Genomic DNA, 27,289 nt, shown 5'->3' with positions numbered 1-27,289 from the left:
AGGCCGACGCTCTATCCACTGAGCCAAACCGGTTTTGGCAGAATTTGATTTTTTAAAAAGATTAGCATAGTCCTGGCTGGTGTAGCTCGGTTGGAGTGTTGTCTCTTGCACTGAAGGGTCGCAGGTTCGATTCCCAGTCAGGGCACAAACCAAATTGTGGGTTTGATCCCCAGTCAGATGTGTATGGGAGGCAGCCAACCTCCCGACTGATGTTTCTCTCTCACATCAATGTTTCTTTTTCTCTCCCCCTTCCTCTCTCTCTAAAATCAATAAAAACATATCCTCAGGTGAGGATTAAAAAAAAAAGGTTAAGCATATCAAAGCAGACTTTTACCTGAGAAACAAATAAGCACACAATATAGAGAATGGCAGGCAGTTTCCTCAGAGTAATACTCCTTTCTGGTCAAACAGAGTCTCCAAGAGATGCCACTTGCTCTGTTTGTTCCCTAGGGAAGGGGCTGCCTTTGTGAGTTCCCGTATTCTCAAGTGTTTCCCTAACTCATCTGTCATTGAGGAGGACGGTGAAGGGCTCCTGAAAGCTGGTTCCATTGCAGGTACTGCCGTGTTGGAAGTCACTTCTGTAGAACCTTTTGGAGTCAACCAAACAACCATAACTGCAGTTCAGGTGAGTTCAGGCACTTACTATCTACACTAATAAAAGAGAAAGATGCAAATTGACCATACCTTTGCAACACCCAACAGCCAATTGGGAGTGAGTATGCAAATTAACCCAACAAAGATGGTGGGTTAATTTGCATATGCAGGCACCATGACAACAATGCAGGCATTCCACACAGCCCCAGCTGCTCCAGGCTTCTGGGCAGCGTGGGAAGGCAGAAAGATGGCTCTGGCTGGAGTGAAGGTGGTGCCGGCAGCCAGGGGAAGGAAGGCCCATTCTTACATGAATCTTCGTGCATAGGGCTACTAGTAAGTAAGTAAATAAATAAGCAAGTAAGTAAGTAAGTAAAGTAAGTAAAAGGAATACTATGCCCTTAACAGGCATATTTCCTTTTTTAAGAATTAGAGACTTCTCAGGAAGTCAGAAATGAACTATAAAGTAAGAGATCATCTTGACATGATTCGAAACCAGTAATGGCAAACCTTTTGAGCTTGGCATGTCAGCATTTTGAAAAACCCTAACTTAACTCTGGTGCTGTGTCACATATAGAAGTTTTTTGATATTTGCAACCATAGTAAAACAAAGACTTATATTTTTGATATTTATTTTATATATTTAAATGCCATTTAACAAAGAAAAATCAACCAAAAAAATGAGTTCACGCGTCACCTCTGACACACGTGTCATAGGTTCGCCATCACTTTAATCTAAACCATCAAATTAAAGTGAACTTTAGCCCTAGCCGGTTTGGCTCAGTGGATAGAGTTTCAGTCTGCAAACTGAGTGGTCCCAGGTCCGATTCCAGTCAAGGGCATGTCCCTTGGTTACAGGCTCCTCCCCAGCCCAGTCCCTGGCAGGGGTATGTGTAGGAGGCAACCAATTGATGTTTCTCTCTCATCGATATTTCTGTCTTTCCCTTTCTTCCATTTTCTCTAAAAATCAATGGAAAAATATCCTCCGGTGAGGACTAAAAAAAAAAAAGTTAAAGCAAACTTTAGAGTCCTTGTTATCTTGTGATAGCCTCACCTTGGTGTGACTGTCTTCTGAACAGCTTGGGCAAGAAAGTTGGTATGGGAGAAGTGTAGAACTATTGTTATCAAAATTAGGCTTTGTTTTCAGAATTAAAAAATTAGAATTAGACAATTCCTCAGAGGTAAGTTAGTATAACACACACATCAGAACAGAGCTGCCACCATGACTGGGCAAGAGCAGCAGGATGCTGCAGCACAGCGGGTACCGGATGAGGTGCATCCTGCAAGCCAGTCGTACCTCCATTGGCACCTTCAAGGCTTTTGACAAGCATATGAATTTGATCCTATGTGGTTGTGATGAGTTCAAGAAGATCAAGCCAAAGAACTCAAAACAAGCAGAAGGAGAAGAAAAGCAAGTCCTCAGTCTAGTGCTGCTTCGAGGGGAGAAGCTGGTCGCGGTAACAGTAGAGGGGTCTCCTCCCAAAGATACTGGCATTGCTGGAGTGCCACTTGCTGGAACTGCTGGGGGCCCAGGGATCAGCAGGGCTGTTGGCAGAGGAATTGCAGCTGGTGTTTCCATGCTGCAGGACTTGCTGGGCCAGTTCATGGGGTTGGTGGGCCATCTCAAGTGTGCTCCCTACCACGGAAATGTGCCCACCGAGGCCCTAGACTCATCTTACCCCCTCTCATCTCCAAGTGTTTCCCCAAAGACTGTACATAGTCCTTTTATTTCCTTGTGGTCTGTGAAACAAATTCATAATATACTTTTTTTAATCCTCACTCCAGTATATTTTATTCATTCATTCATTCATTCATTCAGAGAAAGAGTGGAAGGGAGGGAGAGAGGAAAAGAGAGACCAGGAATCAAACCCGAGACCTTTTGGTACCCGGAATGACACTCTAGCCCAGGGGTGGGCAAACTTTTTGACTCGAGGGCCACAATGGGTCTTAAACTGGACCGGAGGGCCGGAACAAAAGCATGGATGGAGTGTTTGTGTGAACTAATATAAATTCAAAGTAAACATCATTACATAAAAGGGTACAGTCTTTTTTTTTTTTTAGTTTTATTCATTTCAAACGGGCCGGATCCGGCCCGCGGGCCGTAGTTTGCCCACGGCTGCTCTAGCCACTTAGCCATACCGGACAGGGCTACAATCAACTTTTTTGTTCTTGTTAATTTTCACCCAAGGATATTTTTCCATTGATTTTTAGAGAATGGAAAGGAAGGGGAGAGACAGAGAGAAGCATCAATCAACGTGAGAGAGACACATCAGTTTGGTTGCCTCCTGTATGTGCCCCGACCAGAGCCAGGAATGGAACCTGCAACCAAGGTATGTGCCCTTGACTGGAATCAAATCTAGGACCCTTCAGTTCACGGGCCGACATTCTATCCACTGAGCCAAACTGGCTAGAGCTAAACTTCTTTTTTTAATATGTTTTTATTGATTTCAGAGAGGAAGGGAGTGGGAGAGATAGAAACATCAATGATGTGAGAGAATCTTCAATTGGCTGGCTCCTGCATGCCCTCTACTGGGATGGAGCCTGCAACCCAGGCATGTGTCCTGACTGGGAATCAAACTGTGACCTTCTGGTTCATAGGTCGATGCTTAACCACTGAACCACGCTGACCAAGCAAAGCTGAACTTTTCTTGTTATCACAGCTTATCTCTTACAGTGTTAAAAAACAAATTATACTATTCTTAATAATTATTTAAGGAGAGAACCAAGATGGCGGCATAGGTTAACGCCGGAGTTTGCTGCTTTGAACAACTACTTCAAAAGTAAAACTAAAAGACGGAACGGACATCACCCAGAACCACTGGAACGCTGGCTGAGTGGAAGTCCTACAACTAGGAGGAAAGAGAAACGCATACGGACACTCAGAGGAGGCGCAGTGCTGAAGTCAAATTCTGAGGTGCGGAGTGCGCGGAGCCGGCTGGCGGCGGAGGGCGCGGTTGGCGTTTTCAATCGGGAGGGAGTCGCAGACTCTGAGCTCCAGATCCTGGCGAGTCTTTAGGGACCCAGACTCAAACGGGAGAAGCGGGACTGCCTGGCTTCGGTCAGAGCGAGTGCAGCTTTCTCTCCGAGCTTTGCAGCGGGTGCTGGGACTCAGAGAGGCAGAGCCCCTGGGGACAGGACTGAGAGCGGCCATAACTGCTCTCTCCGGCCCACCCTGTTGATCCTGTGCGACCCGCCCCGCCCAAGCCCTGCACACAGGCATTTGCCGGATAGCCTCAGGCAAACGCCAGATTAGCACCTCCCTAGAGGACAGAAGTTCTCTCACTGCTGACACAGCTGATTCTCATAGCCACTTGGCCTGGAGGTCAAACCCTCCCTGGAATTAGCTACAACAATCAAGATTTATAAGACTGCGAACAAAGACCACTAGGGGGTGCACCAAGGAAGCATAACAAAATGCGGAGACAAAGAAACAGGACAAAATTGTCAATGGAAGATATAGAGTTCAGAACCACACTTTTAAGGTCTCTCAAGAACTGTTTAGAAGCCGCCGATAAACTTAATGAGATCTACAAGAAAACTAATGAGACCCTCGATGTTATATTGGGGAACCAACTAGAAATTAAGCATACACTGACTGAAATAAAGAATATTATACAGACTCCTGACAGCAGAACAGAGGAGCGCAAGAATCAAGTCAATGATTTGAAATGCGAGGAAGCAAAAAACACCCAACCGGAAAAGCAAAATAAAAAAAGAATCCAAAAATGCGAGGATAGTGTAAGGAGCCTCTGGGACAGCTTCAGGCGCACCAACATCAGAATTATAGGGGTGCCAGAAGATGAGAGAGAGCAAGATATTGAAAACCTATTTGAAGAAATAATGACAGAAAACTTCCCTCACCTGGTGAAAGAAATGGACTTACAGGTCCAAGAAGCGCGGAGAACCCCAAACAAAAGGAATCCAAAGAGGACCACACCAAGACACATCATAATTAAAATGCCAAGAGCAAAAGATAAAGAGAGAATCTTAAAAACAGCAAGAGAAAGAAACTCAGTTACCTACAAGGGAATACCCATACGACTGTCAGCTGATTTCTCAACAGAAACTTTGCAGGCCAGAAGGGAGTGGCAAGAAATATTCAAAGTGATGAATACCAAGAACCTACAACCAAGATTACTTTATCCAGCAAAGCTATCATTCAGAATTGAAGGTCAGATAAAGAGCTTCACAGATAAGGAAAAGCTAAAGGAGTTCATCACCACCAAACCAGGATTATATGAAATGCTGAAAGGTATCCTTTAAGAAGAGGAAGAGGAAGAAAAAGGTAAAGATACAAATTATGAACAACAAATATGCATCTATCAACAAGTGAATCTAAGAATCAAGTGAATAAATAATCCGATGAACAGAATGAACTGGTGATTATAATAGAATCAGGTACATAGAAAGGGAATGGACTGACTATTCTTCGGGGGGAAAGGGGTGTGGGAGATGCGGGAAGAGACTGGACAAAAATCGTGCACCTATGGATGAGGACAGTGGGTGGGGAGTGAGGGCGGATGGTGTGGCGGGAACTGGGAGGAGGGGAGTTATGGGGGGAAAAAAGAGGAACAAATGTAATAATCTGAACAATAAAGATTTAATTAAAAAAAAAAAAAAAAAAAAAAAAATAATTATTTAACAATATTGAGCACTCTGCACAAATAAATTGCAGTTCTTTCCTCAAAAAGCTTCTCTTCACATTCCCACAGCTTTAATAGTTAAAAGCCATTTCCTATACTGTCATATTTTCACTCTGATTTAAGTCATCTTAAATCAAGAGCTAATTATTTCATATGAAAGAGGGACACATTTTTTTATCATCTATAATAATAAAAGTATATATGCTAATTAGACCAGACATCCTTCCGGACAACCTTCCGGACGAAGCCAGGGCTGTGAGGGAAACGAGGGTCCCAGGTGCCTGCCGGCGGCTGGAAGAAAGCCAGTGCCGGCAGCTGGGGGAAGGAAGGCCTACTCTTGCACGAATTTCGTGCATCGGGCCTCTAGTTGATTATAAATCTCAGAATATGGACACAACTCCTCTCCAATGCATCCTTCTCTGTACCAGTAGGTTTTGTCTCCCACAGGTAGCACCAGTGACATACCTGCGAATGAGCAGCCAATCCAAGCTATACACAGCCCAAGGAAGGACCCTATCAGCCTTTCCGTTGGGCATGTCTCTCACCTTCACTGTTCAGTTTTATAATAGAATCGGAGAGAAATTCCACACACACAATACCCAGCTTTATCTGGCTCTGAACAGGTATGGAAGTCAATGACACTATGGTAGAAATTCTTGCAGATTAGGTTAGTGTTATATAGCAGCTCCGGTAAATTGCTCTCATGTTCTGCACTTGGAATCTGATCTTTGTTTCTTTCATTACGATGGGAAAAGACCAGAATAGTTATTAGCTGTTCAGTAAAGAAAAATATCAGGATATTTTGAATCTGTCAAGTCCTAGTTCACAGAAAGCTTCCATATGGAGGTAATTGGAATATTATCAAAAAGTCGTACTGAAAAAAAAATGTTTAATTAAAAAAGAAAAAAAGTCTTACTGGGCACTATATACTCTATATACTGGTATGTGAAGGTAATAGACAGATCTCTGGCCCTTACTTGCTTATTGTCCATTGTAGAATTCCTTCTGAACTTTTGTGCTGTTGAATATAATGTAACTAGAGGCCCAGTGCACGGTTGAGGGGACAATTTGCATACTATGCTTTTATTATACAGGACAGGGTCTGTTCCCAGAACTGTTTTCTAACTATTGTCCCTTTTCAGAGATTCCTGCTTTTCATATCTACTTTCAGAGATGACCTCCTGCTTATCGGACCAGGGAATAGGAACTATACGTACGTGGCCCACGCTGTGAACAGAGGGGTGACACTTGTGGGGCTCTGGGATCGGAGACACCCAGGCATGGCAGATTACATTCCTGTCGCTGTCGAGCACGCCATAGAGCCAGACGCCAAGCTCACCTTTGTTGGAGATGTCATCTGTTTCAGTACTCACCTCCTCAACCAAAATGGTCTGGACACCTTCCTTTCTTAACCTGACAACTGATTACAAAGCAACTCATCCCTTAAAGGATTTTTTTCTAAATTATCTAAATTCCGAAAGTGTTTTTATGCATTTTATTATTTTTCATGTTAACTGATAACTCTCAGTTCAATGCCCAATTCTCTCAATAGCTAGCCACCAGAAGTCAGTCAGTTATATTTATCAAATGCCTACTGAATGCATAGCTCTATGTAATGTATTATGTAGACAATGTAGGGTACTGTGCCTTCTCTTCCATTTCCAGCTTCTGAAGGAGGGTAAATGCTTAGCTGAAGAGCAGTAAAGGATGAAATAAAAGTAAGGAAAGGAGCTGAACTGGTTTGGCTCAGTGGATAGAGCGTCGGCCTGCGGACTCAAGGGTCCCGGGTTCGATTCCGGTCAGGGGCATGTACCCTGGTTGCGGGCACGTCCCCAGTGGGGGGCGTGCAGGAGGCAGCATATCGAGCTCTCTCATCGATGTTTCTAACTCTCTATCCCTCTCCTTTCTTCTCTGTAAAAAATCAATAAAATATATTAAAAAAAAAAAAGTAAGGAAAGGATAATAAGGCTTTAGTTCTAAGTTATCCTCAAAGCTCGGTGTTCCTGCTGGATGGGAAGAGAGATCTATATGCTTTAATGGTCTACTGATTTGGAGTCTGAGTAAGGTTAAAGTGACCATCAATTTATTCAAAACGTTGCAACAAAGTGCTTTTTCTCATCTTTTCCTAGGTGAACCTGGGATATGGATGATTTCTACCGACAGTATTCTACAGACAGACACTGTCACTGGGGTAGGAGTGGCCCGGAGTCCAGGAATAGCAACAATCTTTCATGACATCCCAGGACTGGTGAAAACATATCGAGAGGTAAACTTAACAATACCAGGATTGAAGAGATAAGGGTGTATATTTCTATAAATGGGAATATGCATACAAAAGAGAAATACAGTCACATATCAGATATAAAAAGAGCCAATAAGCTTTATTGGGATATAAAGGGAAACAGTATTAGGATTCTTTCTTTTTTAACTTTTTAAAAAATATATTTTTATTGATTTCAGAGCATGAGGGAGAGGGAGAAAGAGATAGAAACATCAATGATGAGAATCACTGATGAGCTGCCTCCTGCACGCCCCCAACTGGGAATTGAGCCCGCAACCCAAGCATGTGCCCTTGACCAGAACCAAACCCCAGTCCCTTCAGTCCACAGGCCGATGCTGTATCCACCAAACCAAACTGGCTAGGGCAGTATTAAGATTCTTAACCAGAAGAATGCCTCGTCTGACTTACATTTTAAAATATCACTGTGACCTCTGGTTGGTACTAAACTGTAGGGGCTAGGGTAGAAGCTGAGAAACCAGTTGGAAGAGTATTACTGCAGTAAACTAGGTCAGATATGATGGTGGATCAGGGTGGTAACAGAGGAGGTAATGAGAAGTTAATCAGATTCTACATATATATTATAGGTAGAGCCAATAGAATTTCCTGACAGATTACATGTAGAGTGTGTAACAGTTAAGAATGACTTAAGGCCCTGGCTCAGTTGGTTAGGCGTCATCCCAAGCACCAAGAGGTTGCTGGTTCCATTCCTGGTCAGGGCACATGCCCAGGTTGTGGCTTGATCCCCAGTAGCGGGTATGCAGGAAGCAGTCTATGGATGTTGGACTGTTACATCAATGTTTCTCTCTTCTCCCTTCCTCTCTTCCTAAAATTCAATTAACTATTCTTTAAAAAAAAAATGACTTAAGGTTTTTGATAGACTAACTAAAAGGTCAAAGTTGCCATCAACTGAACCGTGGAATCTGTGAGTGGAATAGCTTTGGAGAGAAGGTCAGTTTTGGACATGTACTAGTAAAACTGGACATGAGGTAGCTGGATATAAAAGTCTGGGAGTCATTGGCATAGAGATGATATTTAAAGCCATTAGATCACTAAGAGAATTGGTGTAAACAGAAAAGGCCCTAGAACTAAACTCTGGGGACACTCCAGTATTAAGAGCTCTTAGAGCAGAAGAGGAACCAATAAGAGAGACTTCTAAGAAATGACCAGTGAAGTGGGAAGAAAACCCAGAAATTTTGGTGTCCTGGAAGCCAAGTGAAGAAGTTACTTCAAGAGGAAGGGAATGATCAACCAGTGAAATACTATTAATAGGTTAAGTAAGCTAAAAACTAAGACCTAACTGATGGTTTTTACAATATGTAACTAACTTTAAGGTCCTTGAATATTTAAAAACAAACTATGGTAGTACTGAGGAGACTGGACAGTATATTATATTAAATTGAAGATATTTGGGGGGAAAAAGGATCATTATCATCATCTCTCTTTGTAATCATTAAGCACTAGGCCTTACATACGAGGCACAGTATAGGATGCACAGGGATAATTAGGGTTCTAAGTTAAAGAGCTTAGAGCCTAATAGAAGGGATTTTAACAAGTGTAAAAATGTGCACAATATGAGGCAGAACATTGCAAAGTATACCGAGTATTCTGTAAAGTTGCAGTTGTCTTCAAAGGCATTTCAATAGGGAATCCTACAAAGGGAACATATGTCAGAAGGAATAATGGACAAAGACCTCCTTTTAGAAAATGTTTTCTTCCCGTAAGATATTGTGGTTCTCAAATATGTTAGCACATGAAGAGCAATTTGTGTGAAACAGATGCTTTTGGTCAAATAAGTTATGAGAGGCAGAGAAGGAGGGAAGCAGATTCTCTGAGAATGAGGTCGATGTGCCTTCGGTTTCCTGACAGGTGGCTGTCAATGCATCGTCAAGATTAACACTCAGCTATTACCTCAAGACTTACCTCACCAATACTCCCAATTCAACTGTGTTCACGTTCTTCGTCACCACTGGCAGAAATGGTGTCAACCTTAAAGGTCAGGATTCTTAGAGGTATGGGTGATTGTTCTCAACTTTCTCATTTTCCCGTATTAGTTTCCCCCTTTGGATTAGCAATGTCAGTTTCTTCTTATTTCAGAATTGACTCTACCTTAATCATTGACTCATCCTTTTTTATACCTAACTGCTTCTATGTAACAGCATCTCCTTTTAAAAAATCTTTTAGTGATAAAGCTGTTTACCTCTTTTCTGGTTATTAGGGTCCTGCACCCCAAGTCAAGCCTTGGCCATTACAACAACACTTCTTCCCGAGACCCTCATACTGTGTCATATACAGTTCAGTAATACTTCACTAGACATTCCCGCAAGTAAAGTCTTTCATGTCCATTCATATTTCAGCATGGAGAAAGGTGGGTTCCACCAGTTGAATCTGGTTTCCCCCTTATTTTCATATTTGTACAGTTGTCACTTTCTTATTGGATTGCATGCATATTTTCCAGTTTCATCTGCTATATATGGGCTCTTTCTCAATCAACATTTTTGTTTAATTCATTCTAATTTGTTAAACATGGCTCTATAATCCCTTTCTATTGCTTATAATACAATATGAAATGCTTTTCTATTATAATTTACTATTTTGTTAGTCTCTGTTATCTCTGTAAGGGCTTGGCTTAGGTCTCATTCATCTTTTATCCCCAGCAAGTAGCACAGTGTTTGAATGTTTGTTGAACTGAAGGCTATTCCAAGCAGATGTTCATTAACAAGCAGAAAGTAGAAACAGGTATGACGCTGAGATGACTTTACATAAGTCAGCTGATCTAAGATGAGAAGATTCATGTCAAATGTGAACAGGATTGTGCTACATCATGGGGGAGTTTCTACTCCAAGGCCAGGCAGTGTGAATGGCAATGAGCAACCACTGAAGGAAGGTCCACCTGGCAAACCGTTGAGCACCAAATAGAATGCCTCGTACCGCAACACGCACTGGAGACACAAAGAGGAGGACAGACAAGGCTTGTAACTCTCACTCGCTCTGCAGTGATCAGTTTTAGAATAAAAACACACACGGGGCATTAGGGCAGCAGAGAAGAGTATCTACATCAAACCTGGGTGTTAAAGTAAGGATTTACAGAGTAAATGACCCTTTAAAGATGACTAAGTGAGCTAGATGTAAAGAAAATAGGACATTTCAGGCAATATAGAGCCCAGATAAGTTTACAAAAATAAAATGAAAGCAGTTTTAAAGTATTTACTGGAAGTACATAGGCTGGACAAGAAAGAATGAATAATGGGAGGCAAGGAGACTAGTAAATGGAGCCACTGCAATACAAGCACGAATTGATTAGGGTCTAGACTAGAGTAACGAAGAAATACCAACAGGGCAGAGACATGTCAGAGGCATTTCAAAGAGTTAGTATGATTTGGAGGATGATTAGATATAATAATGAAGGAAGTAAAGGTTTGAGCATGGGTAACTAGAAAACTACTACTGGCAGAAATAAGACCAAGTGGTGGTTTGATAAAAGCGATTAAACCATGCTCGAAGCATGCCTTTTTTTCACAAACCCTTTCCTGATCTTACCAATTGACTACTTCATTCTGTATCCCCATAATTTGTTTGCACTGTATTAATATTTCCTGGCATGCTGATTTACCAGGTTAAGCAACAAGTTCAGTTGTGGGTTCCCTGTTTTCTTCAGGTGGTCCATCGTGTGCTAACTGAATAACAAAACTAAGTTCACATTTTCTTTTGAATTTACATGTCACCTTTTTTACTTATCTTAATTCAGTTGGCTCAACAGAGCCTCTGAACATTCCTGCTCAGATTTTCCTCTCTTCTTCAGGGGTTTATGTCTGCCTAATCAAGGTTCGACCCCAATCAGAGGAGCTGCTCCAGGCCCTCAGCCTGGCTGATACCTCAGTCTATGGGTGGGCCACACTCATCAGTGAACATAGCAAGAACGGAATGCAAAGAATTCTCATTCCTTTCATCCCAGCCTTTTACATCAACCAGTCAGAATTGGTGCTTAGCCACAAACGAGACATCGGGGAGATAAGAGTACTGGGAGTGGACAGAGTTCTTGAGAAGCTAGAGGTATGTTAAGAACTGAACCCAAACAGATAAGTTTTGAAAAAAAGAGATTTTTGTGTTGATACTAAGCAGGATGAAGAAAATCTGTCCCATTCAGGAGGGCTCCCAGAGTCTTAAAATCTGGGTCATTAGCTGGAAGATAACAACAATACTATCTTTTTGTTGTTAATCCTCACCTGGGGATAGTCTTTCCATTATTTATTTATTTATTATTATTTAAAATATTATTTTTATTATTTCAGAGAGGGAGAGGGAGATAGAAACATCAATGATGAGAATCATTGATTGGCTGCCTCCTGCATGCCCCCTACTGGGGATCAAGTCCGCAACCCAGGCATGTGCCCTTGACTGGAATTGAACCCAGAACCCTTCAATCCAGAGGCCGACATTCTATCCACTGAGCCAAATGGCTAGAGCTCCATTGATTTTTTTTGAGAGTGGGAGGAGGGGGTGGAAAAGAGAAAAATGGATGTGAGTCACATGGATTGGTTGCCTCCTGCATGCACCCAGACCAGGGCCGGGGATGAACCTGCAACCCAGATACGCGTCCTTGACCAGTAATCAAACCCAAGACCTTTTGGTCTGTGGACCAGTGTTCTAACCACCGCACCACACTGACCAGGGCACCAATGCTCTTAATTAAAAACAATCTTTAAAATTCTAGTTTAAGCCGAACTGGTTTGGCTCAGTGGATAGAGTGTCGGCCTGTGGACTCAAGGGTCCTGGGTTCGATTCCGGTCAAGGGCATGTACCTTGGTTGTGGGCGCATCCCCACTGGGGGGCGTGCAGGAGGCAGCTGATTGATGTTTCTCTCTCATCGATGTTTCTAGCTCTCTATCCCTCTCCCTTTGTCTCTGTAAAAAATCAATAAAATATATTTTAAAAAAATAAATAAAAAATTCTAGTTTAAAACTTTTTTGAAGCCTATTTTATTCTCACAGATCACCTTTCCCCCTTATCATTCAATACATCTAAGTGAAAAAGTGACTTGTTAGCTAAACTATAAATCCAGGTGTCTGTGTATGTTTAAGACTGCAATATATAGAACACAAAACTGCCTTTTCCTTTTTTGTGTGTTTTGTTTTTGTAAAACTGCCTTTTCTTCTTTCAAACAGTGCTATTTTCTTTTCTCTAAGGTCTTCCCCAGCTCCCCGGTTCTAGTCGTCTCTGGCCAGAGTCACTCTTCCCTCACACCTGGTCTTGCTATCTACCCCGTAAGAGTAGTCAACTTCACTTCCCTTCAGCAGATGACATCACCTGTTTTCATCAATATTTCCTGTGTGCTCACAGGTCAAAGTGTGGCTGTGCTAGTGAGAGCTAGTAAGAAGTCTGGTGCAGGTGAGCAGTGGGGGTCCTACTTTTAATCTAGAGCAGTTCTCAACCTTCTGGCCCTTTAAATACAGTTCCTCATGTTGTGACCCAACTATAAAATTATTTTCGTTGCTACTTCATAACTGTAATGCTGCTACTGTTATGAATCGTAATGTAAATATCTGATATGCAGGATGGTCTTAGGTGACCCCTGTGAAAGGGTCATTCGACCGCCAAAGGGGTCGTGACCCACAGGTTGAGAACCGCTGATCTCGAGGAAACTAAGGCATTACAATTCAGTTAATGGAAAACATTCAGCCACTTGACCAAGATTACTCTCTAACTGGGGCTTGGATCAATTTTCAAGCCCACTGAAAACACAATCTTCAGATAGCTTATCACTAGCTAGATGTGTTAACATATATTTAAGAAGTCATGTCAGTTTAACAAGTCTGTCAGTTTCCATTCTAAACCTCTTGAAAAATGTTTCACTTTCTTTAAAAGTATTTAGCAGATCTTTCTGCAGATCTTTCTGCATTAAGCAAAGGGTAAAAGGCGAACCGTAGAAACAAGACTTATTGCCCAAATCCTAATTCTAGCCATTACCCTGTTTAGAAATGCCAGTCTGTATGGGATGGGAAGTTATGGAGAGATGTCAAGCCAGAGAAACATTCTCATGCCCCTGGCACTTGCCACTCCCTCAAGGGAAACAGTACTCTTAATTATTGGGAATGAATTAGGCTGAACCCTAGCACATCTCCTAATGGGAGAAAGATTTGCTTATATAAGCACTTTGATAATGTACTTGTATCCTAAGCGTATTTAAATGCATTTCTCTAACTCGAAAGGGTAGATGTTTTTCCCTTTTAGAGTTGAGGAATTGAGGTCCCACCACTAGAAAGTGTTCAACTCCAATCTGTGCTCTATTGGAGCAGCTTTAAAATATAGAGTTGATTCTAATCAACTCACTGATTATGAAAGGGATGCTAGGAAAATTAGTAATACACCTGTTTTAGTTGGACTTTGAGCAGTCGGACCTGATCAGGAATTAGTATAGACAGTCTTTTCAGTATATGCACTTCAAGAAACTTTATTCTTCAGTGAAGCAGTTACCAAAGAGTAAGGTGAGAGCAGTTTTAAGACTGGAGGTAGAAGGCCTATACTATAGATGCAGAATAGGAAATAGGTATGAGGGCCTGGTCACAATTTATATTGGAAAGCCTGGAAGTTCAGATCATTTGGTGGGAAAGAAAGGAGTTCTAGACACTGAAGAAATTGAAATAACCAAAGGTAGATATCAAATATGATTCAAAGACAGGAGTCGCAAGTTTTATTAAGGACATTATATACAAATCAGAATATTCCCTAGAAATGACATCCTGAGTAAAAATGGGTGAGGGGCCCTTGGATTTAAGAAGTCATTGGGGATCCAAAGAAATGTTTCACGTTACAGGGATTAGAATGAGAAATCAAATCACATCACACCCTGGCCAGATAGCTCAGTTGGTTACAGCATCCCTGATGTGTCAAGGTTGCAGTTTTGATCCCGTCAGGGAACATAGAATAATCAACCAATGAATGCTTAAATAAGTGGAACAAATTGATGTTCCTCCCTCCCTCTCTCTCAAGTCAATTAAAATTTTTATATAAATCGAATCACCATAGATTGCAACAAGTTTAGTTAAAATGCACAGGAAAGGTAAAAGCCATTTTTAAGTGGCAGAAGTTTTAAATATTCCTGTAAGCTAAGAATAATAAATAAGAGGTTCAGGAATTCGAGTTTATTACTTTGGAGATAGGAAAAAGCCAGTAAGATGAAGCCAACCTTTCTCACCTCATGGCACCAATTCCTAAAATTCTGGGCACACCAAAAAAATATTTTTGCTTAAAACAAGTTTAGCTTTGATTTGTTCACACCGGACAGCTATTGTGTTCTTCTTAAACCAGTGATGACGAACCTATGACACGTGTGTCAGAGGTGACACGGGAACTCATTTTTTTGGTTGATTTTTCTTTGTTAAATGGCATTTAAATATATAAAATAAATATCAAAAATATAAGTCTTTGTTTTACTATGGTTGCAAATATCAAAACATTTCTACATGTGACACGGCACCAGAGTTAAGTTAGGGTTTTTCAAAATGCTGACATGACGAGCTCAAAAGGTTCGCCATCACTGCTTTAAATCCTCACCCCCAAGGGTATGTGTATTGATTTGAGAAGGGTAGGGAGAAACATTGATGTGGGAGAGATCAATTGGTTGCCTTCCACATGTGCCCCGAACAGACTGAACCTGCAACCTTTCTGTATACAGGACAAGGCTCCAAACAACTGAGCCACACAGGCCAGGGCGGCTGTCATTTTTTAATTTAACAATCTAAGGGGAAACAGGTCAGTGCAGCTGACTAAATAACCAGGTATTACATGTTTTAAAAATTGATGTCCTAAAGGGCTGGGTTTCGAGTGCTTCCGCTAGATAGTCTTATGACCACACAAGGTTTTAAATGCAACATCTGGCCTGCATGTGTTATTAAGTAACTATTCTCTTCTGTTCTGGCCAACGCATAGATCAATGTGAAGATTCAGGTGTCCTGCAGTTCATGGGTTCTTACCAGATCCTTTTTACCCTCTTTGTAGTGCTGGCATCAACAGCTTTCATCTTTCTAGGTAAGGAGTCCTTATATCCTTCATTTCAAAAACTGAATAAGGATGAAAATTAGTTGTTTTTGCAATTGAAACAGATTTAGCCTCCCTAACCCTAGTCACCTATTGGATTAAATAAAGGTCCTGCTCAAGTTACAACTATCAGATTGGATGTGGCAAATACCATTCAGAAGTGGATACTGCTAAATGGCTAGTTTGGGTTAAATTCATTAGCTAGAGATGATTTTGTCTATACCTGCACTTGCCCCATCATTTGGCCAGTTGATAAGTAACTCTAAAAACTGAACAAAAATTTCCTAATTACCATGAAGTTATTTGAAGTATGACTAAGGCCTTCCTCCAACGAAGGAATTTGTCTCTTTACTGACATCTCCCTTGTTCTTATTGCAGCATACAGTGCCTTTCTAAACAAGATACAGACAGTTCCAGTTGTTTACGTTCCAACTCTAGGAGCACCACTGACAGGTAAAGAATCACGATCCTCATCTTCACATTTCAGTATCTGTATCTTACCTTTCACCCATCTCCCTTTCCCATTTGTTTCTAGGTTCTTATGCCTCCACCCGTTCTCCCCCTCCATTCCTGAGTCCACAACCCCCGCCAGCCCAGAGTCGGCTACAACACTGGCTGTGGAGTATAAAGCACTAACCTGTCCTTAGACACGTCTCCCTTAACTGTAGGAAGCTGGAGATTTCTAACCCTTGGCCACCAGAAGCCGCCTAGCAACAACCTCTATACTTATAATCCTCCAGACAAGGTTTGAGAATTGTAAATAAAGGGTCCTGAGCTGTTCTGTTCAAGTGGTGTGCTGGCTTGTGTTTCGAAGAGCAACTTGTTCTTAATTCTAAGAAAACATAACAGTGAAAGTAGACATCTCATTTATATGGTAAACCCCATTTTTAAATCAAGCTCTGAAGATTTACTCAATGAGCCTAGGCAGATAGAAATGTCCCAAATGGACTTTTTAAATACTTGGCTACTTACTTGCCCCAAATGACTAGCAGTCCATTCTTCTGGTTGGCCCTGAATACTTGCGGTAAGAACTTCCTACCAGTAAAACAAGACAATAAACAGGATGTATCCAAAATGTGTTTATTGGGATGGTGTCCCACTCATCTTGATTTGAGGTGCGTTTAGTGCTGCTTCCTTCTGAAGGAGCATCCTGGAAGAAGAAGGTTCAGAATGAACTGCCGGCAGCCCACTCACCCGGCCCCCCACCCACAGGCCCGATGCCTGACGCCCCAGCCACAGGAAAGCCGCTCTTACCACCTCCCATCCTAGTTCAGACAGCAGCATTGTGAGATTGACAAGTATGCTGTGTCTGGCAATACAACTCCCTTTACAAGTCCGGTCATTTACGTTACATGTGACCCTTTATGAGATCCAAAGCCCGAAAGCCATTTGAAAGCATGTACCTTCTGTAAGCCTTGCTTTTCCTCCTGTTGGCTGACAGAGAACAGTGGAGCAACCAACGCACAGAACTACCGTTTGGGCATGGCTAAAGACGGTGGTGATTTTGTAGCATCCTGGAAAAAACGTCAAGAAGGGGTTGCATTTTTTCCACGCCTTTCTTCACTTACACATGAACTAGAATGTATGAACTCTTAAGACCTGCATGTTAGGTCAACTTTGGAAATGTACTCTCCTATTGGAAACTCCATTACCCGGGTCTAGGGACACCGTGACGCCAGCTCAGAAGCAATGCGGACCGCCCGCCCCCACCTGCGAATTTCCGGGGACGTGAGACTAGCGTCCTAGAGCCTGGCAGGGAACGGCGTGGAGTCAAAACACAGCGGCTCCTCCCTCCGCTTTGGAGGGAAGGAGGGTGGGCAATGGGTCGGCACCCACCCCTCTCCCCCGGGTGCCAGCGCGTCCCTGACCAGGGCGGACGCACCGCACACCAGCCCGGCTTCTAACACAAGGACATGGGTTCGGTACGCGCAGTTCTGATGGGACGTCACTCCGGGTCACTCCTCCGAAAGCACAAAACCTCACCCGCCTCGCACGTTCAATTCCCAAGAAATCGGGGCCGCTCCGCGGAGACGCTGCCGCTCACACGCCGCCCTCCCCGCTCCCGGCCCCGTGCGCCGCCCGCCGCCGGCCTCACCTGGGCACTTCACGTCCATGAAGTAGGAGTTGGGGCTCTGCACCAGGCGCTTCTTCTTGTGCTTCCTCTTCTCCTCCTCCGGGGAGGGGTGCAGGAGGTCCTTGGCGAGCTACGAGGCAGAAAGGGAGAGACTCAGAGACCCGCGGCGGGAACGCCGGGGAGAGCGGGCCCCTCGCCGCGCCGGGTGTCTGCGCGGCCGCGCCGCCATCTTATCTCCGCTCCGCGGCCGCCCAGGCGGGGCCCCGCGGCCCCTGCGGGTCACGTCCCAGGCGGCGCGGCGGGCCGGGGAGGGCCCCCTGCGATCCGCGCCCGGCGCGAGGGAAGCGGGCGGGCGGAGGAGCGAGATCGCCGCCGAAACCTGCCCCCAGGAACTCACAGGCATGTCGTCGCGGGGAGGCCGTCACCGCCGGAAAGGGGCGGAAGCGGAAGTCCTTCTCCTTATATCCGCCACCCCGCCGGAAGTGACGCCTCGGGACTCGGCGGCCATGTTGAGAAGGTCCGCCTGCCACCCCGGCCTGCGGTGGGGCGCGAGGCGGGCTGCCGTTGTCGGGGGTCGGCAGAGGCCGGCCCGGCGCCCCGACGCGGGTCTGGGCTGCGGGAGCTCGCGAGTGGGTGAGGGGAGCGTCTCGCCGCGGCCGCTGCGCGGGGGCTTGAGTCGCCCCCGGTACCGACAGGTCACCAGTTCGCGTCCTGATGGGGCCACTCGCCTGGTTTCGAGGTCAGGTCCCCAGCAGGGGGCGTGCGGGAAGCAGCCAATTGATGTTTCGCTTCCTTCCTCTCTCTAAAAAAAAAAAAGGAAAAAACATTCTAAAAAATTTTTTTCAAGGCAAACCTTTATCCAGGGGTAAATGGACAATTAGAATTTCCTGCTAACTTTGACAGTTGGAGCCTAATAAGTAGGAACTTCTTAGGAAAACAACCAGACCAAGCTATGTCCAGACTTCTTAAATGTCTTTATTATTTTTCTGTTGGTTTAGTTTGCCCACTTTAAACAATTCAGAAATGTAAATATATATATATATAAAAAAGTAAAGTCCTTTCCAGGCCGGTGTGGTTCAGTGGTTGGGCGTTGACCTATGAACCAGGAGGTCACCCTTCGGTTCCTGGTCAGGGCACCTGCCCAGGTTGCGGCCTCCATCCCCAGAAGGGCTAATCGGTGTTTCTCTTTTCCCCTCTCCCTTCCTCTTTCTCTCAAGTTAATTTTTTAAAAAAGCAGAGTTCACATATTTCCTCCATCCCCAACCTACCCCTAGAGTTGTTAATTTTATTGTCAACTTCCCATCCTTACCTTTAACAGTAATTACATCAAACACATAATGCTTACTAGGTGCATTGTTCTGCTTTACATATGTTAATCTTCATAACAACTCTTATCAGGTTGATACTATTATTGTCCACATGTTACAGATTAGGAAAGTGATGCACAGAGAAACTGTCCAAAGTACTACTCCACTGCCTTCCCAAAAACTTGTGCCATTTGCATCCCTACATCCTTTTTCCCACATTTTCACCAGTAATGCCTTTCCAAGATTCCTAATCTTGGCATCACCGGCACCCAGACAGGAAAGGAGAAGAAAGGAAAAATGAAGTCTTTGAAACATCATCTTCCCATGTCCATTTGTCCTAAAAGAGGAAGGAAGATGACACAAATGACAATTAGGGATATGCTTATTTCCAAAGAAAAGGGATGTGAGTTTCAGTCAGGGAAGTGCTGGTAAAAGTTTAACAGGTTCTATGGAGGAGCGCCCTGATTTTGCTAATTTCAGTGGTGACATCGTTAAACATGGAGTTGATAGAGAGATTCACAGAGCCTGTAAGAACTGGTTCCAGTATGTCAACTGTAATTGAAAAAAATTTTATTTAAAAAAAAAGAAATGGTCAGTAAAACCTCTAAGGGAGCTGAAATATCAAGGACAAGGAGTCAACCCTGCAACAATCTAGGAAGAAAGCATTTTAGGCTGAGGGAAGAGTTTGTGGATACAAAACCCAAAGCCAGGGGGGAAAAAAGGACACATATGTAATACCCTTTGTAATACTTCAAGAAATAAAAATAAAAAAAAAGTTAAAAAAAAACACAAAAAAAACAAAGCCAGAATGAACCTGTCACAATTGATGGGGAGAAAGGGATTGTTCCAAAGCTCTGAGAGCTAGGCAGAGAGTACTACAGAGATGAGGTTCCAGGGAAAGCAGGTGTACACCAGCATGAGAACATTTTATTTATTTTTTTAAGATGTTTTTATTTATTTTTAGAGAAAGAGGGAGAGGGATAGAGAAAGAAAAATCGATGATGAGAGAAAATCATCAATCAGCTGCCTCCTACACACCGCCTACTAGGGATCAAGCCCACAACCTGGGCAGATGCCCTAACTGGGAATCAAAGGAGGGGAGGACCTCTTGGTTCCTGGGTTGACGCTCAACCACTGAGCTACACTGGCCAGGCAGCATGAGTACATTTTAGAGAGGTGAGCAAGAATAATCAACTGCAGGGGGTGAATAGTCCAGGCCCAGGCAAAATAAGATGGAGAGGAAAAAAAAGGAACTGATGTATTATATTAGCAGAACAATCCATGAAAATGGAACGGTAATGTAAAGGACCGCCCAGCTGGTGTGGCTAAAGGACTGATTAGAGATGGTTTGACCAGTGAGGAGAAAAAAAGAAGACTCAAGGTTTATGATACAGCTTGAAGACACGCTGGAGGTGAGAGAATGGACAGAAAGGGAACTGAATGGTTGTGTCTGAGAAGGGGCAAACAAGAGCACAGAAAGTGACCAAGATAAGTGAAATAACAAAAGATGCCTTCTCACAGCCAGTACACTGTGTTTATACAAGGACTGTTCTACTGACCCGTGGTTAGAAAAGAAGATAATTCTGAATAATTCTTTTCCAAAGGCAGAGATAAATTTGTTTCTTTATAGCCATGCTCTCCATACTTCAGCTTCCTGGTTGCCAAGGACACCCATTCACAGCCCATTCAGTGGGGTAAGGGCTGTGTTAAGAGCCACATGTCATCAGAAGAATGAGACCAAACATTTGTTGTCCCAATCTCTAGCTTCCTGAGCTGGTTTATCAGAGAAATTACACACACAGAATCCCAGAAGGAAGACTGTTCCAACTGAAGCCCCAGAATGTGTCTAGATCAGCGGTTCTCAACCTGTGGGTCGCGACCCCTTGGGGGCCGAACAACCCTTTCACAGGGGGTCGCCTAAGACCATCGGAAAACACATATATAATCACATATTGTTTTTGTGATGAATCACTATGCTTTAATTATGTTCAATTTGTAACAACGAAAATACATCCTGCATGTCAGACACTTACATGACGATTCATAACAGTAGCAACATTACAGTTATGACGTAGCAACGAAAATGATTTTATGGTTGGGGGTCACCACAACGTGAGGAATTGTATTAAAGGGTCGCGGCATGAGGAAGGTTGAGAACCACTGTCTAGCTGAAGAGACAAAAGTGTTGCGCTGGGGTGGGGCTGATTCTGTGGTATAATTATTGTTAATTTCCACTCTGTCCCACCAGGGGGCAGACGGGCTCAACAGATAACCTACTACGCAGGGTGATCCCGCTTTTTTCAAAAGGCGTTGGGATTCCAGCACTGAGGGCTGGGAACCACACCAGGATTCTAGCGCTGCCCCGGGAGGAGTCTGTCCTCCTGGAATAGCCCTACCCAAGGGACGCCTCCGATTTTTGTCAGCTCCCAGCATGGCCATCCCTGTCTTTACCATTATTCCCCAAAACGTTCTCCTAGGTCCTCTAAAATTCCTCCTTCCGCTGGTCATCCCGGTTAAACGTTTACTTCCCCTCGCCCCCGCCTCTCCGGCCTCAGACTGGCAGGATAGGGTCACAAGGTAAAGAGCAGAACGGTAGTGGGTTGTGGGAAAGGGGAGGGAGACAGGGCGGCCTAGGCTGCGCAGGGAAAGCCCAGGGAACAGGAGGCTGGGCTGGCCTCTCCGGGCAGCCGATCGGGGCGGGCGGGCAGGGGGTGGGGCCCCGAGGAGTGCCGCCTCTCTCTCCCGGAGCCTGGGCGGAGAGGGAGGAAAACTTCCTGGCCTGGGCGACCGGCGTCTCTGTCTACCAGCCCTCCAATCCCGCCTCCCGGTGCCCAGCGCGTCCCACCCTCCCCCGCTCCCTCAGTGTCCGTCCGCCATGGCCAAAGCCTACGACCACCTCTTCAAGCTGCTGCTGATCGGGGACTCGGGGGTGGGCAAGACTTGTCTGATCATTCGCTTTGCAGAGGACAACTTCAACAACACTTACATCTCCACCATCGGTGAGCCCACTGGCCATCTCCCGGCCCCTGACTCCCGGAGCCCTCGTGCCCCGGCTCCCAGATTACTAGTGGCCCCACCTTCCAGTCCCCCTGCAGTGGGGCTTCTAAAATCCAGCTCCTCAACCTCAGCTTCAGACCCATCCCCCATTCATGCCTCTGGGTGGTACCCACAATTCTACCCGGCCTGCCATCTCCAGGTAACTCCTCCGATGTGCCGGCCCCTCGTTTTCTTGGTGCCAGTCTTCTCATCTCTCTAGATCCACAGGACCCCTTCTCTGTTCCCTCCTCAGCTCCTCGTCTCCCCCATCCACCTGGAGCTCTTGACCCACTCACTCTCCACATTTCCTGTATTCCCCCTCGCTGAACATCTGTCTCCCAACTCTGCCAGCCTCCTGCTGTCCCACTGAGTTTCAGACTCTGTTCCATCCCCACCTTATCATCTACTTCTCCGTTTTCTTGCTCCTTAACTTCATGGGTGGGGAGGGTGAAACAGGGTGGCTGGGTGTGCTAGAGGGTGGCCCAAGGACTGTGATCCTGAATATGCAGCCGGCCTGGTGAAGAAGGTGGGACTGAGGGGACTTTTGGGGTCTCTGAGTCAGCCTGGTGACTCAGCCTCCTTCCTAGAGCTCCCAACAGGCTTGGGGGAGGTGCCCAAGTTTCCACTAAGAAGTGTTTCCCCTCCTCCGCTCTCATCTTTCTTCATCTACTCTGGTCTGGGAAATAAGACAAGGAGAGCCTCAAGACAATTCTGGTTAGAAAGGGGAAGGAAAAATGCCCCTTTTTCCTAGTTCGGTCTCAAGAGGGATCTTGTTTAGCTTCAAACTTTTTTGGTTCCAAGCCTGGCCCTACTAGATGATTCACACAGACAGGCATCAGCTACCTTTTCCCTCACGCTTTACCCTACAGGGCCGGCAACATTGGGGGAGGGGTACGGAGAGTAGAGGGTTCCAGGAAAACAGAAGGGAAAAGGAATCTGAAAGTAATATTTTGTGGGAGACGGACTTGATTGAGAGAGTTGTCAGCTGGCAAGCCTGAGTGGACCCAAGAGTTGCCTTAATGGCCTTAAGCCTCCCTACAGAATTTTCATCACCTTCACCACAAAATTCACAAAATCTAAGTAAAAACAACGTGCTTGCTAATTGAGGAATACAGTTTTGAGGAAATTCTCCTAGTTTTACACTTGGAACAAAGCTGCTTCCCATGTGCCTCCTCTGCAGACTTCCTGGCACTGCCACGCTCCATTCCTGTCTAGCCCCCAACACACTTTTACATGCGTTGCGCACACCTGTGTCTCAACTTCAACGTACACTCTCCACTCCTAGGAATTGATTTCAAGATCCGCACTGTGGATATAGAGGGGAAGAAGATCAAGCTGCAAGTCTGGTGAGTGAATGCCCTAGGATTCCTAACCAGACTTCCTCCTCTACCCCTTATAACCCTTTTTCTGCTATTTTGCTTCATTTCTCTCCTTTCCCCCTTGTTCCTTCCAGCACTTCTGATCATTTGCCTCACGTCACTCAGTGGTCCTTCCATCTCTCTCACTGCTTGCTCACTTATTTTCAGCTTTTTTGTAACTCTTCCCTCTCCCAGCTCCAGAGTATTCTGATCTTGCCAACAAATGTCTGTTGAGCTATAATGTGGAAACAGGCTCTAAGCAGTTTAATAGCAAACAGCAGAATTAAGACTTGACTCTAAGTCTAGTGCTCTCTCTAAATTATGGAGACCCTAGAAAACCTAGTAGAGATGTTTGACCTGACTGTCATAAGGAAGCTGGAAACCCCGAGGGTATGAGGCTTAATGGAGACATTAAGGTACAATAGATAAGAGCAAACTGGTTTAAATTCTCCTTCTGTTACAGAATGACCTTCATTAGTTATTCAGCCTCCTCAAATCTGTTACCTCATTTGTAAAATAAAGACAATAAAGCATGTCTCACAGGGATAGAGTTAAGATTAAACAAAATGACATGCGTATAAAATGATATATACACAGTGCTGGGCACAGCTTAAGCATCCAGTGAATAAACCAGGGGGATCTTGTTTCTTAGGCCTCTACCATCTCTCAGTATCAGCCCATCTGTCTTTCATCCCTTTCCCCTTTTATTGTTTCCTAATTCTGTTCCTTTCAGCCCCATCCTGTGAAAGCTAAATGCTTAGCTGGTGGGGGGGGAGGGGAATCTCTCTCTGGAGAGCCCTTCCCTCTGTCCTACCCCGTGAAATATTCTACTTCTTCAGGGACACTGCTGGCCAAGAACGATTCAAGACGATCACTACTGCCTATTACCGTGGAGCCATGGTACAAAGTGTGGGTCTGGACAAGGGATGAGGGCATGAGGCAATGAAATGTAGGTTTATGAATACAGAGAGGCAGGGGGAAATGGGGGGGTTGCACGGGTGGGTTGCAGAGGGCCCCACATGACTTAGTGATTTGACTCATGGATAAAACTTGTAGGCTCACTTAGAGTACAACTGCGGGGAGGGGGGGGGGTGGGGGGAGTAAGCAGGGACTGTGGTCCAAGCCTCCATTGCGAACTCTGCCATCTTCCAGGGCATTATTCTCGTCTACGACATCACCGATGAGAAATCCTTTGAGAATATTCAGAATTGGATGAAGAGCATCAAAGAGGTGAGGACCCTCCCAGAGAGATGGGGGAATTGGATAGAACTTAGAAGATGAAGTGGATTGCGAAGAAGAGCTTGACCCAACTTTTCTTGTCTTACCCTTTTGCTCCCAGAATGCCTCAGCTGGGGTGGAGCGCCTCCTGCTGGGGAACAAGTGTGACATGGAGGCCAAGAGGAAGGTACAGAAGGAGCAGGCCGAGAAGGTAAGGACCAGGTTGGCCAATGTTCTGGAACTGGGCTTGGAGGCCAAGATGAGGTCAGATTGCAGAGGACTTGGCTACTACCCTTTATCCAACTCTCTTCTTCCCACTTCATTCCCTACAGTTGGCTCGGGAGCATGGAATCCGATTTTTCGAGACTAGTGCCAAATCTAGTATGAATGTGGATGAGGTGAGACACCCCCCAGCCCCAGCCCCGAAAGGGATGGAATATCAGAAGATAGACTTATCCTTCTCTTTTTTTTTTAATATATTTTATTGATTTTTTACAGAGAGGAAGGGAGAGGGATAGAGAGTTAGAAACATCAATGAGCGAGAAGCATCGATCAGCTGCCTCCTGCACACCCCCCACTGGGGATGTGCCTGCAGCCAAGGTACATGCCCTTGACCGGAATTGAACCTGGGACCCTTGAGTCCTCAGGCCGACGCTCTATCCACTGAGCCAAACCGGCCAGGGCCCTTCTCTTTTTTAAAAAATATATTTTTATTGATTTCAGAAAGAAAAGGGGAGAGAGAGAGAGATAGAAACATCAATGATGAGAATCATTGATTGGCTGCCGCCTGCAGGCCCCCTACTGAGGATCGAGCCCACAACCCCAGGCATGTGCCCTTGACCAGAATCGAACCTGGGACCCTTTGGTCCACAGGCTGACGCTCTATCCCCTGAGCCAAAACAGCTAGGGCTAGAGTTATCCTTTTCTCTAGTCTGTACTGACCAATCTCCTTTCTCCATTAGGCTTTCAGTTCCCTGGCCCGGGACATCTTGCTCAAGTCAGGAGGCCGGAGATCGGTGAGTTGGTTCTGCTGAACTAAGTTACAACTGGGGGGGGGGGGGGGATGGAAATAAAAAACTGAGGAGGGGAGCAGTGCTGAGACTTCTCATGAGGGTGGGTCCCCTTCAAACAGTTTATAGGCTCAGACCCCAGCGAGCCATTCTCACCCTGACCCCTGTGCCCTTCTGCCTCTAGGGAAACAGCAGCAAGTCCTCCAGCACTGACCTGAAAACTTGTGACAAAAAGAACACCAAGTGCTCCCTGAGCTGAGGACTCCTTGCTGCCTCCCCACCCTAAGCCTGGAGGTTGAACCTGAGGGAAGCAGGGCTGAGGGGCTGGATGGGGGAGAGAGTAGGTGGTGTTTGGAGAAGTAAAGATGGATAGATGGTGAGAGAACAGGGAGAAAATGGAGAAGAAAAAAAAGGAAAACAAGAGAGGAAAGAGGAGAAGAGGTGGAATAGAGGGAAGAAGCAAGAAGGGAAAGAATTGAGGAAGTGGAAACGTGCCAAAGAGGTAGGAAGGAAGGAAGGAGAAAAGGAAGTATAGTTAGCCTGGGGCCTCAGACCTTCACTGGGTTTCCATGGCAACATCAATGTAAATAAATAATTGATTTTGTTACTGGATCAGGCTTTAGGGTCCTGTGAGAGGCTGGCTCAGCACCACCCCTTGAAAGTTTGGTCCTATTCTGTCACTCTGCATGGTCTTTCTCAGTATTAAAGACCTCCATTTGCACAAATGTAGCTATTTGGGGTAACTTTCGTTGTTGTCGGAATTGCTCTTTACTCATAAACCTAATTCCTCCCTCTGAGGTGTTTGGGCTGCCTGAACCTGGCTGGGTTCCTGTGATGCCAGGATTAGACCCGCAGCTATCTCTCTTCCCCAGCTGTTTAATTGATGAGGAAACCAGCAAGGAGCAAAGGTTCTCTGAACGTGCGGGTGTGCACATACATACTCTTTCCATTATGGATTTAGAGAATCACTGTGGGCAGAGCCCTCTCCAGGAAATTGCAGGACCTTTTTTTTAAGGACTCTCTTTGGGCCTCCCCTGAGGAGTGACAGTCCCCGCCCCATGGAAATAACAAGACCTAGTATTGTTACCCAAGCAAGCATCTTTGATTCTGCCAGCAATCCCTTTAGGTAGCTGGTAGGTGTTATCTGCTTTAATAGATGAGGAAAATGAGACACAAAACAGGTTCATGTATTCATAAATATTTATTGAGCATGTACTATGTGCCAAGCACTGTGGTCAAATTAACATAAGGTTTGGGTAGTACTTATAAGTGGGACAAGTAAATTTTAACAGAAACAGCCCCTAACTACTGAGTACAAAGAGGCAAGCAAAAAGCACCACCACCAGCCTCTGGCCAGGTAGTTCAGCTGGTTGGAGCGTCATCCTGAGGCACCAAGGCTGCGGATTCGATCCCCAGTCAGGGCACATGTAAGTCAACCAATGAATAAGTGGAACAACAAGTTGATGTCTGTCTGTCTGTCTCGCTCTCTCCCTCTCTCTCTCTCTTTCTCTCTCTTAAATCAATAAATAAAATTGTTCTTAAAAAAGAGGAAACACCAAAAACTCAGGCTTGATACATATTGCCCTTAGTACACATAACCCTCTTTTACTGTTACACAATATTTTTAAAAATATATTTTTATTGATTTCAGAGAGGAAGGGAGAGGGAGAGAGAGATAGAAACCCCAATGATGAGAGAATCATCGATCGGCTGCCTCCTGTACACCCCCTACTGGGG

The 27,289-nt window shown here is 44.8% G+C and overlaps 3 protein-coding genes across 3 annotated transcripts in view; 2 read left to right on the top strand and 1 right to left on the bottom strand.

Moving 5' to 3' along the window:
* Nucleotides 1–16,620, top strand: part of NUP210L (nucleoporin 210 like) — a 53,034-nt gene extending 36,414 nt beyond the window's left edge. The window contains exons 30-40 of the mRNA XM_081113175.1: nucleotides 451–625; nucleotides 5,682–5,857; nucleotides 6,406–6,623; nucleotides 7,364–7,500; nucleotides 9,382–9,508; nucleotides 9,731–9,880; nucleotides 11,315–11,565; nucleotides 12,699–12,900; nucleotides 15,442–15,540; nucleotides 15,928–16,002; nucleotides 16,085–16,620. Coding sequence (XP_080969301.1) covers nucleotides 451–625; nucleotides 5,682–5,857; nucleotides 6,406–6,623; nucleotides 7,364–7,500; nucleotides 9,382–9,508; nucleotides 9,731–9,880; nucleotides 11,315–11,565; nucleotides 12,699–12,900; nucleotides 15,442–15,540; nucleotides 15,928–16,002; nucleotides 16,085–16,185 — 1,711 coding nt within the window. The 3' untranslated portion in view covers nucleotides 16,186–16,620. The remainder of the gene's footprint in view (nucleotides 1–450; nucleotides 626–5,681; nucleotides 5,858–6,405; nucleotides 6,624–7,363; nucleotides 7,501–9,381; nucleotides 9,509–9,730; nucleotides 9,881–11,314; nucleotides 11,566–12,698; nucleotides 12,901–15,441; nucleotides 15,541–15,927; nucleotides 16,003–16,084) is intronic.
* On the bottom strand, nucleotides 16,611–18,368 carry RPS27 (ribosomal protein S27). Its single transcript, XM_081113176.1, has 4 exons — nucleotides 18,021–18,368; nucleotides 17,645–17,753; nucleotides 16,953–17,063; nucleotides 16,611–16,699 (listed from the first exon to the last, which is right to left on the bottom strand). The coding sequence occupies exons 1-4, from the start codon at nucleotides 18,024–18,026 to the stop codon at nucleotides 16,671–16,673; spliced, it is 255 nt and encodes an 84-aa protein (XP_080969302.1). The 5' UTR covers nucleotides 18,027–18,368; the 3' UTR covers nucleotides 16,611–16,670.
* Nucleotides 18,369–21,540: 3,172 nt separating this feature from the next.
* On the top strand, nucleotides 21,541–27,003 carry RAB13 (RAB13, member RAS oncogene family). The gene is made up of 8 exons (XM_081112089.1): nucleotides 21,541–21,929; nucleotides 23,252–23,312; nucleotides 24,164–24,224; nucleotides 24,477–24,554; nucleotides 24,664–24,753; nucleotides 24,875–24,940; nucleotides 25,505–25,558; nucleotides 25,737–27,003. The coding sequence occupies exons 1-8, from the start codon at nucleotides 21,806–21,808 to the stop codon at nucleotides 25,809–25,811; spliced, it is 609 nt and encodes a 202-aa protein (XP_080968215.1). The 5' UTR covers nucleotides 21,541–21,805; the 3' UTR covers nucleotides 25,812–27,003.
* The last annotated feature ends 286 nt before the right edge of the window (nucleotides 27,004–27,289 follow it).

This window comes from Myotis nattereri, assembly GCF_964212035.1.
Source record: "Myotis nattereri genome assembly, chromosome: 18".
NCBI classification, from domain to species: domain Eukaryota; kingdom Metazoa; phylum Chordata; class Mammalia; order Chiroptera; family Vespertilionidae; genus Myotis; species Myotis nattereri.
The sequence above is the reverse complement of the archived record's forward strand: the minus strand, read 5'-3'. Positions and strand labels throughout refer to the sequence as shown.

Excerpts from the sequence above, each read along its gene's own strand:
- RPS27 (XM_081113176.1), bottom strand. Across the intron at positions 17,064-17,644 it reads CATGGACGTGAAGTGCCCAG|GATGCTACAAAATCACCACC; the intron begins GTGAGGCCGGCG and ends CGTTTTTTCCAG. Across the intron at positions 16,700-16,952 it reads AAAAGCAAGGCTTACAGAAG|GATGCTCCTTCAGAAGGAAG; the intron begins GTACATGCTTTC and ends TTCTTCTTCCAG.
- RAB13 (XM_081112089.1), top strand. The coding sequence starts at position 21,806 with ATGGCCAAAGCCTACGACCACCTCTTCAAGCTGCTGCTGATCGGGGAC. Across the intron at positions 21,930-23,251 it reads CACTTACATCTCCACCATCG|GAATTGATTTCAAGATCCGC; the intron begins GTGAGCCCACTG and ends CTCCACTCCTAG. Across the intron at positions 25,559-25,736 it reads AGTCAGGAGGCCGGAGATCG|GGAAACAGCAGCAAGTCCTC; the intron begins GTGAGTTGGTTC and ends TTCTGCCTCTAG.